Raw genomic sequence first — 11,394 nt, forward strand, 5'->3', positions numbered from 1 at the left:
ATGACTGTTGTTTCCTCAGTTTCTCCGAAGAAATGAAATTCTGATTAGCTAGTAAAACTGGGCTGGCCATCTACTTGAGAGGAGCTAGAGGAATGGCAGAGGAAAACTTCTTTATATTCTCACAGCTTTTCTTTTACACCGCCAAATTATTAAGAGAAATACAACAGTAGAAATGGATTATCACAGGATCTTTAAAATCACCGTCAAAGTTTCAAGTAAAAGCCCAATTTGCAAAATTGGCTTCGTGCATTCACATATAGTATGAGGCATTTCTATGAGTTATCAAAGCAGACCCAGTACAGCATGGTGAAGCTGACTCACAACCCCGTGCTCTCTGTCTCTGGTGTCTGCAGCCCAATCTCACACTGTATGTCACTGGACTGGATGAATGGGGCTTTTTGTTGCCAGGCCTGCTGCTGGTTTTAAAAGAACAGACTGACCTGATGCTGCTCATCATCAGCAATTAAAAACTAAAAAAAAAAAAAAAGAGCTCATCAGGTCTGTCCTTTGCACAGCAGCTAATGAAAAGTGAGCATGGCTAAAGTAGAGACAACTCAAAAATGTCTGCTGTGCATTATAACAAAGTTGTAATGCTATTGATCAAAATAAAAGTAAAAGTTTAAGTTCTTTGATTATTTATCTTACAAATGACGGGAGTGGGTGTCTGCAAGGTGGCTAGCATCGTTGCCTCACAGCAAGAAGGTCGCCGGTTGGTGTCCCGCTGAGGACACTCAGGATCTTTCTGCTTGGAGTTTGCATGTTCTCCACATGCAGCATGGGTTCTCTCCGGGTTCTCCGGCTTCCTCCCACAAGGTCCAAAAACATGTTGAGGTTGATTGGTGATTCTGGATTGTCCATAGGTGTGAATGTGAGTGTGCTTGGTTGTCTGTCTCTAAGTGTAGCCCTGCCCAGGGTGTCACCTACCTTCACCCTAAGTCAGCTGGGATAGGCTCCAGCCCCCCGCGACCCTAATGAGGATTAAGCGGTGTATAGATAATGGATGGATGGATGGGGGACAGACGATGACACATACTATAGATGTTTCACGACCTATATTTTTAATTTAAAAAAAAAAAACAAAAAACAAAAAGCACACAGACTGTAGTTCAGCTGTCCCTCAATTGACTGTTGGTTACAGAAGTGAAAAGACATTTACAGAAACAATCATTTTTCTCCAATTTTTACTTGACACATGTAAAATAAAGTGATTTTGCTAAAGTGTCATTATTTTGAGCTTAGATTCGGTTAGGTTTCTCAACAGAACTGTCATAGAATTGTCTTTTTTTATTCATCAATGATTACTCAAACTGGTTAATTGAAATTAAAAGCAGTCCACGAATAATTTTAAAGTTGACTCTGTTGTTAAAGTTTCAGCACCAGCTACACCAGTAAGTCACCACTTCATTTGTATCCACAAAATTGGAAATTCTGCTTAGTATCCCCAGTATTGATGGAAAAAGCCAGCCAAAAAACTATAGTATAATTTGAATGTTTAATGCACTTACAGAAAATGTCAACGGTTTCATGAATTAACCTTTCTTTCGAGAGCGAGAGCAGCTATTCTTTTATATTCAGCATGTCGCAGGTTGTTACTATAAACTGATTAGGCTTCTAAGAAGTGCTCGGTTTTTCTGCGAGCGAGCTGGACGGAGGGAGAAGCCCATGTGTTTCTGATCAGCCTCCACGCTGCTTCATGCCGTAATGTTTTCATCCTCCTCATGACCTCATCATGTGTCTGGGAGTGGAGAGGAGGAGGACACCATGAAGTCATGAAGGCGGGCTCATTTCTACTCAGTTTTTACTCTGAACACACAACACACTCTCACACTCTTTTTCTCCCTATTTTATCCACATTACAGCTTTGTCTTTTGCTTTCTCTCCATCTTTCTTTAGTCTTTCTTCAGTCCTAGTAACTTCTCATCCTCTCGAAGCCTATCCCTGGATTTTAGTGTAAAACAAGTTTTTAAAAATGGCAACGTTAACAGTGTCTCTGCTAGACTTTTTGCACATGGCTGAATGAACACAGGAAGATTTGAGCACAAATGCATAATGTTTTGTTTTCATTTTTGCATTAAACGGAAGGAAATAACCTACATTACAATAAAAAAAGGTTATAAAGTGTAAGGTGAAAAGCAGATCATACTTTCCCACCGTGTTTAGACTGTGTAATATATACTGAGAGTGGTGTGATGGAGAATATGCTGTCAGATATTTAAAATTGTTCCTCTTCTGTTGAATTCCAGACAATAACTAGGAAAATAGTTTTTAAAAGTTTTAGTTTAGATGTTAACCATGAAAAACAGACTACAGCCATAAATATTGTCCACAAATAATTTCTCTTTTACAATCGATTTTTCTCAAATGTATGCAGTGTCATTAGTTTGTTAACTTTACGACCATTTCTGTACATGCTAAATTGCCGAATTTGTTTATTTTTTGTTCTTTTTAATACAAATTCTAATACATTTGCTCTGTTTTTCTGTTATTCTTAAGTCCATGATGTAAGTCCAAATCAGCAACATTTCTGGCAAATATTGCAAATGATAAAGTTTTCAATAATCCATGCAGTTGATGTAAGGCTTACTTTTTGCAAAACCTTGAACAAATACAATTTTGCTTTGTAAACGGAAATTCCAGTACGATCAAAAAGTTCCAGGACTGCACCTATTGAATCAACAACCATACCTAGTTTAAATCTAACCAATCCTTTTTGTTTAGCAATTCAGTGCTCCTGCCACTCTTGTAACACTTCCTGGTTGTCCTGATATGTAATCACATCAGTCACAATCTGTGACACTTGCTGAATATCGTCCACTGTGTCACACAGTCACACACTCTACTTGAAATTTAGCACTGAAAAGTGCTGCTATGGCCAAAAGAATTCCATGTCTAATAGTGCGACTGGGCTGACAGCATCAATGTTTTACCTACATGCCATCGTGCCTAGGTTTAGGTTATATGGATCAAATGCTTTTTCTCAGTAGAATTCTGCCTTAACTGAACTGACAACACACAACCCTGTGAATGTCAAACAAAGTGACAGGCATGGTCTTGGTTGTGCTACTGGCATGATGCACGTTCTGTGGCCTTATACGAGGTGTGTCAGAAAAGTTCCAGGACTGGTGTCACAAAAGATATATTTCAAACCCAAACTACAGACTACCAGTTTTCCCCTTCAAATGATCAACCAGCACGTCTACAAAGAGATCTTGTGGCGTTTGCTTCATTCAGTGCGCCAGAAGAGGCGAGAGTTGTGGCAGGACAAATCATGACTGCTTCACCATGACAACTCGTCTGCTCACAACGCCCTGAGCATCCAGCAGTTTCTGGATGAGAAGAACATCGCCATGCTGGAGCAACCTCCCTACTCAGCCCACCTGGCTCCATGGGATTCCATCCTCTTCCCCAAGCTCAAGGGGGTCATCAAGGGGATCCGTTTTGAACAACATCAAGATGGCTGTGACGACGGAGCTGAGGAGGATCCCAGAAGAATCCTTCCAGTGCATGGCGGCGTGGCAGAGAAGGCTGGGGAAGTGTGCTAGACTCCAGGAGGACTACTTCCAAGGGGAAAACTGGTAGTTCGGAGTTTGGGTTTGAAATATATGTTTTGTGACACCAGTCCTGGAAATTTTCTGACACACCTCGTAGTCTGCAGCTCTTCCACTGTGAAAACTGCTGTTTGATCTGTGCGTCATAGCTACAGACTCAACTCCAATCACCAGTGATGACCCTCAACATGAAGCTTGGGTCAGTTTGACACGCAAAGTGATGTTTTGTTTTTTTTTTGCTCCAGTTTAAGGTCCATGCTGAAATTGCAGATGTGCATGGTAACATAAATGCATGTAGGACGGATCTTGATGTGGATAGCGCCGCGCCATGCAGCATTCTGGCTCTTTACAGCTATTGTTGTCACATTTTGCAGTCACATGACCGCCACACACTCCATGTACGTGCAACAGGAACAGAACCTTTTGATCGCACCAACTTGAACTGTTTTATTCTGGAAAAAAATTATCAAAAAGATGAGATTTTTCAACAAACAAAAGACTGCCTGAGTAGATTTTGCTAGGTTACGGTGCAATTTCACAAGTTCCCAGAAATGATTCATTCAGGTTCAGAATGGATTCACGTTTTTTACATTTTAGTTTCACCCTGATAGACGAAGAAGGAGTAGACACTGAGCTCCAACATAGTACGTTACAAGTTAACTAAATTAGGCTAAGCTGTTTAAAGCAAAACACTTAACATACTTATGAAACCTTAGGTACTGCAAGAATGTTTTTTTTCATTAACCACTTTAGCGTACGCGGCGCGGCGACCAGTTTTGTTAGTGACACAGCTCAGGAATGCCAGACAGCGCTGAAATGTAGCTGCAGGCAATCAAACATCTGAAACTCCTGTACGCGTTGTGTAATAAGTGGTAATTGGATCCCTCCAGCTGCTGTGGTGTTAATTGTCGTTTGTCTTTGTTCTCGACGGCCCGTGTGTTTTGTAGAGAGCGTGCGCGAGGCGGTGGGCCGGAGGGTGAAGCTGACCCTGAGGCGCAAAGTCCAGCTGGAGGTCAAAGGTGACAAGTTGGAGAACAGAGTGCTGGTAAGTGACAGGTGTTCAGTTTTTTTTCTAAATGCTGTAGTTTGATTAGAAATGGATCCACCTTTTTGTGATTGATAAAGTGTTACTGCTCCTAATCTTTGGGGAAATGCTGCTTGAAGAACTGGAGAAAAGCTGCCCTAAAATATGGAAGTGCAGACTGAAGGGAGAGACACCACAAAGCAGTTTTTATTCCTGCAGCAGTAATTTATCTCCTCCATCTTAACCCTCTGTATTTTCTGGACATTTTCTGTTGCTCCTGTCACATTTTTACTTGTTGTGATATCAATATAAACTGCAATATAAAGTCCTGCACTTCTATGGAGGCAAGAAGTAGAGAGAACTTGCAATACAACATGTACAACATTTTTCTAAGTGCCCTCATGTGTTACCAACACTAGAAATAAAGACGATGGCTCTACAGGATATATATACATTGATCAAAAAATTAAAAGCAACACTTAATGCTTATGTCATTTTGTCCTCAATAAATTACACAGTGTATATCAATGATTGGGCAGAGGAAAACAAAATGATTGACCCAATGAGGGAAGGATTAACGATCACTTAAGCTTCCTAACAAGACAGATCCCAAAAGTTTAGCTGAATTGACGTTATACTGTGATGATAAAGTGTTCCCTTAATTTTTTTTTGAGCGGTATATATACGAGATTCGAAGGCCTGTTTCCATGGTTACAACCTCTACAAACTCATGGTTTTCACACTACTCTTCACATTAACTCTGGAAGGATGTTTCACCATGCTGAATGTATCTTCAACATAACCTGCTGGCAACCTGCTCCTCTGTGTACCGTCTTTGAGGCATACTCCAGTTTATTGATCAAGTTTGTTTCTGATTCTCTTGTTGTTTCAGCCAAAAAGTCACAGAATTTTTATCAAACAGCTTTCAGTTGCAGCTGAGTCACTACTGCCTTCACGGTTGTGCTGAAGAGCACAGAATTTTTTCTTTTTTATAGAATCTAGTTAAAGCAAACAGTTTATTTTTTGCCGAATTTCAAATGAGACATGAAGAATAACGAGATTTTGATCAAATATTACAATCTGGTTCTGATAGATGGTGCTTTTTTGGTTATTTTCTTTAAAGATGCTTTGCCTTTCAGACCTACGTGTGGGTTTTGGGTTAATCGCAGAAAACTATTGATGTAGCGTTTTTCCCTCAATGAAAGTAACTCTGGCAATTGTGTGACCAATGAGAATTTGATCGGATGAGAGCATCACAACCAACCAGTCGACCAGTGGCTAATTAGGCTGTCCCGATTAGCTCTGTTTTTGAATGTAAACATGCAGGAGATGGTTTTTCGCTCTGTTTGCTTGCTGCCTGTCAGAGGGAGTGCCTAGCATCTGAAGCTAGAAAAATGAGTAAAAACGAAACCCAGAGACTCACCTGAAGGATAATGTTTCACAATCAAATAGTTTATTTTTTCCAAACAGCTTCAAAATCAGCTTCCAGTGTGTCATGCGCGAAACTGACTTTAACACAAAAAGTTTTCTGTGTGTCTTCTGAGTTGCGAGATTTTGGTTGACCCGCAGTAAGGCTGCATGTGGTTGTTAAATATTTTGGATGACTTCAGCTACAGTAGCTCAGTCTGCTGCTGTGAGTCATGATGGGAGCGCTTTCCTGTTTTTCTCTGCAACTCTACAGCTACAATCTTGGAAATTAACTGGTTAAACTAGCATACAGCTTTGTCCTGTGCTCCTTACTTTTTCATGCTTTTAGTTAGTTGATTGTGTCAAAAGTAACAAGGAACTTATCAGATGTTGCTGATTTGAAGTTGCAAGTTCAGTGAAATGGTCCCTGGTTTGTGGTCTGAGTTAAACCCTCGTAATTCACAGCAGTTTTCTGTTCCTGTCACATTTTTACTCACTGTGGGCTCATTTTTCAAGTCCTGCACCTCTACAGAAACAGAGCAACCATGACTAGAAGAGGACAGAGCTCAGAAACGTCTTCTGTGCAGTGTGAGACAGTTACAATGCCATAAATCATTAAAAAGACTAATTTAATCATTTGTTATTATACTAAAAAGTGATCTACATGTACAGCACTTTTCCAAGTGCCCAAAATACTTGAAAGAAATGGTGACTCTTTAAACTTGATGATTCATTTGTTTTAATACTTGTCACCTATCTGCGCTGTCTACACTTCCTGCAGTTCAGCCTCAATGTTGGTTGCTTTGTTGCTATGTTAGTGCAGATTTTTTTTTTTTTTTTTTTTTCTGTTGACAGAATTTGCTTCATGTAAGCATTTTTTTTATTGCTGCATTTTTAATGAGAGATAAAATAAAAAATAAAGTAAAATAAACTGATTTTAAAGAAGTGTAAGCTAAGATTTGAACGATTCTCCTGATGTACCAGCAAATGAGGAGTTCAGAGACTGTCCTAAAGTTTAGAATCTGACCATTCTGTTACAGTTTTTGACTGATAAATATTGTAACTTTGGTGGTTTTGTAAAGACAAATTGCCTTTCAATCCCAGTTATCATGTGTCATCGAGATGATTGGCCAAATCTTAGCTTGAAATCAAGGTATTATTTACTAAAACCACTTTATTTTGCATGTCTCATTCAAAATAAATAAAAAAATGTCTGTACTAAGCATTGTTGCCTCGCACCTAGAAGGTCGCATCCCAGTGAGGACACCTGAGATCTTTCTGCGTGGAGTTTGCATGTTCTCCCCGTGCAGCGTGGGTTCTCTCTGGGTTCTCTGGCTTCCTCCCACACAGTCCAAAAACATGTTGAGGATAATTGGTGATTCTAAATTGTCCGTAGGTGTCAATGTGAGTGTGCTTGGTTGTCTGTCTCTAAGTGTAGCCCTGTGATAGACTGGTGACCTGTCCAGAGTGTCCCCTGCCTTCACCCTAAGTCAGCTGGGATAGACTCCAGCCCCCCGCGACCCTAGTGAGGATTAAACGGTGTATAGATGATGGATGGATGGATGGATGGACTAAACAGATCACGTAAAAAAGCGAAAAAGTCCTACATTCTTCAACACAATCATAAAGCAATTACTGACCAGCTGGAGTGTGGCTAAAATGCAGGAATCTTTTGGTTGAACTGCAGGCTGTGTTTATGCAGAGCAGAGAGGAGCATTGAAACTTATTAAAAATAGTAGTCAAATATCTGTAAGACATCAAACCACTGTTTTTTCCAGTGTTGGTAACACATGTGGGCTCTTTGGAAAATGCTCTGCGTGTTGTGCCACTTTAGTAAAAAAAAAAATCAAAAGAATTTCAACTTTTGTTTTCTACTTGTTAATGATTTATGGTCTTCTAACTTTGTGTTTGTGGACAGAGCTGTTTGCGATGACTCTGGTTGCTTTCCAACCTCTGTTTGAGAATCATGGAAGGATTTACAAACACACTGAGGAAGAACGCTAAATAAGGAAGTCTTGTGTAAATGAGGATGATCTGATGATTCAGAGTCATGCAGATGCAGATGTGATGCAGCCGCAGTTGATGTATGTCTTGTTTGAAGTGTTGAAAGACGCTGAACACATCGCAGTGTGGGTGTGTGTGTGTGTTACTGAGGCGGGGTATCATGTAGCTGCAGGTATGTGGATTCACCTCAGCCCTCTGTGAGTGACTGAATGTGTGAATATGAAAAGGCAAATGGATAGCAGGGCTTAAATCTGGCACCTTCTGGTTAAAGCACTCTGCCTTGCTAACATTAGCCCAGGAATGCAATTGAACAAGGTTTTTAAAACAGTTTTAGTTTTTAACACCCATTTTTTTTTCTTTTGTCCGCATACCTCAACTCTTCAACTCCTGCCAGGACTTGACTGAAGCAGCCCGCTCACAGCCACAGGGTGCTGGGACACACATACAGCATTCCTCAGCTGTAGATCAGCAGATTAGAAACCCATTCTGTCATTTCTAGAAATGAGGCAAAACACGCTAAATGTGTGTAGTGTGTGAGGCGGGTTTTGTTTTTTGTGTAATTCAAAGCTCAGAGTGGTTTCTGAACCACTTTACAAGAAAAATAAACCAGTGAGTCAAAGCAGTGACACACTTCAATATGTGGAAGAAGGAACGACTGTGATAATGTGTCTCTTTTGGCTGTTGTGGTAACCACTCCACCTGAATGTTAAAGCTATTAATGCCTTAAGGTGCAAGTTGCCCAGTGGCCACTAGATGTTAACTCCGAAGTAAATTTAACCTCCTAAGACCTGGCGCCCACATGCCTGGACATCACATTTTGGGTTATATTACTACAGTAGTTATTTTATTTTTTGTGTGTTTTTTTTTATAGTTATATTGTTTTATTTATTTTTTATTTAACAAATATTTTTAAGGTATTTTTTCATATATTTTTGTTTTCTTTATATTTTTTTAAATTTTTTATTCTCTTTGCTATTTGATCAGATCAAGTAGCAAAGAGACATTTAAATAAAAAAAGCATATTAATACATTTTTTTAAATGGCTGGGTCTTGTGACTTTATGTCTATGGCAGTCGGATTCTACTGCGTGCACCCCAAAACTGTACAAACTGTTGAATATTTTCTTAATTAATTAATGAATTTATTGTTGTGTATAATTTATTTTATTTTTTTTAAGTGTTCCCCCAGCCCAAGATATAAAGATATATTTAGGTTGTTGTCATAGAGGAGAAAAGAAAACGGACATTTTTTACATTTACAAAACTGCTAAGCCTCTGAGAATGTAGACTTTTTTTTTTTAACTATTCAAACTGACTATCAAGGTACTTGGCGAGTAATTTGAGATACAACCAATCAACCAATCATTGCAGCTGTAGTGTACACAGTGCCAACATGCGCAAACTGGGCGATGTGTCCACTTATTAGTCACAACTAACAAATATTTTGTTGTTGTTTATTGAATATTTTCTCAATTTATCAGTTCATAAGTTGGTAAATTACATCATCTATCCAGGCCAGAAACTATAAAATCAGAGAGAATTGTCAGATTTTTGAAACTCTCCAGTGGCCCTTGGACTAATCATATGTCACAGAATAGAATAGAATAGAATAGAATAGAATAGAATAGAATAGAAAGTCTTTATTGTCATTATACAAGTACAATGAAGAAGCCATTTTGTTGAGAAAATTCACCAAAGCTTAAAATCAGGATATTTCATCAAAATCATTTTTACTTTATTTTACATGTCTCAGTTAAAAAAAAGTCCTTGCAATAACCACATCCGGTAAAAAACAGAAGATTCTGTTGTTAATAACTTGGATGTTTTGGCTGAACTAGAGTGAACTGCAGGCTGTGTACACTTTGCAGAAAGAAAAGAAATTAAGTATTAAAATATCTAATATGTATAGCTTCTGTTCTGTTTACTTCCAGAATTGATGACATCTGAAACAAAAAAATATGTTGTACCATATGTTCTAAGTTTTTTCTTTTTTTTATTAAATAAATAGTCAAAGAAATTCAACTTTCTTATATTCACTTGTTTCTAGTTGACAATATCCTCAATAACAAGTAGCGTCTCCTATATCGGCGTCATTACACACCTCCTCAGTGTAATTTTTACAAAAAGTACATTTTTACATCAGGAAGTGACTAATGATTTCTTTGATAGACAGCTCTTTCTGATGCAGACACTTCACACATATAATTTAACAGCCCACAGTCTGCACTTTAATTACTACATAGTCTGAATTGAGAACATACAGTGCGAGCAGCGCATCGTGGTTCACATTTCTCACCGTCTGTTAGCCATCTGCTTTCTGTTATCTGGTCTGCCTGCATGCACTCATTCACCTGCTCGCTCACACAATTCAGCTCAAGTCTGCAAAACACCTGAACCAGGATGTTTCCAGACTTTCCAAACCGAAACGGCATGTTCAGAATGTCATACTGTCTGCTGACTCGGTCTCACCCCTCCGACTCCCTGATATCACAGCCGATTGTGTGGGACTCCCATCGCTCACAGAGGACCTCATGTCTCATTGGCTGGTTTCAGACCTCAAACCATTTCGACCCAAGGCGACCTCGTTCACCATACAGCGGGTTACTGTACATACCACAGCTGGCTCAGCCTCCTGTCCACGCCCCTCGTGTAGCTGCGGCGAAAATGCAATGATGAGGGCCGTTTAACTCGCACCGTTTCAAGCCATAACTCAGCAAACATCTCGCACACTCGGGATGAGAATAAGCTGCTAATTTTGTCAGTTGAAAAGACGCTGGCATCAACTGAGCAAGCAGCCGTAATGTGTACTCACTCCCTGCCAGGACAGAGGTTCAACACGTGGTCAAAGATAATGTATGTTATTATCCCACTCAGTGAAGAAGCCTCTGCAGAGGCCAACGCTCCTGCTGGATCTCTGCAAGTGAACACAGACGAAGCTCAACACGGATGAGATTCTGAAAAAAATGTCAACGACAGTATCTCCTGCGTAAGCTGAACTCTTTCGGTGTGACCAAAAACATCCTCGCAACATTTTACTACTCCTTCATAGAGAGCATTATCACTTTCTCTTGTACTTGCTGGTTTCACTCTGTCTCTATCCAAAGTAAAAACCGGCTACTGAGTGTTTTCAAGGTCTGCTCCAAAGTGATCGGGCTCCCTGTAAGAGCCCTCTCCACCCTTTGTGAGCAACAGACCTTAAGGAAAGTCAGCATGATCCTTCAGGACCCATCACACCCACTGTTCCTTGCATTTGAGTGGCTCCCCTCTGGATGTGGCCTTCGCTGCCCAGGCTGCCGGACTCAAAAAAGGAGGGCAACTTTTGTTCCCAGAGCTGTCCTCCTTCTAAATGCACAACCATCTTTGACCCACTGACTCCCTGCCAATGCCCATGTAATATAATGTGATATTTATG

The 11,394-nt window shown here is 39.9% G+C and overlaps 1 protein-coding gene across 1 annotated transcript in view; it reads left to right on the forward strand.

Annotated features, from left to right (window-relative positions):
* LOC103362060 (leucine-rich repeat-containing protein 16A-like) overlaps positions 1–11,394 on the forward strand; it is a 42,001-nt gene that overhangs the window by 19,190 nt on the left and 11,417 nt on the right. Inside the window, exon 2 of the mRNA XM_008288318.1 lies at positions 4,439–4,593. Coding sequence (XP_008286540.1) covers positions 4,439–4,593 — 155 coding nt within the window. The remainder of the gene's footprint in view (positions 1–4,438; positions 4,594–11,394) is intronic.

The sequence above is a fragment of the Stegastes partitus genome, unplaced genomic scaffold (genome assembly GCF_000690725.1).
Source record: "Stegastes partitus isolate 25-593 unplaced genomic scaffold, Stegastes_partitus-1.0.2 Scaffold552, whole genome shotgun sequence".
Classification (NCBI taxonomy): Eukaryota; Metazoa; Chordata; class Actinopteri; family Pomacentridae; genus Stegastes; species Stegastes partitus.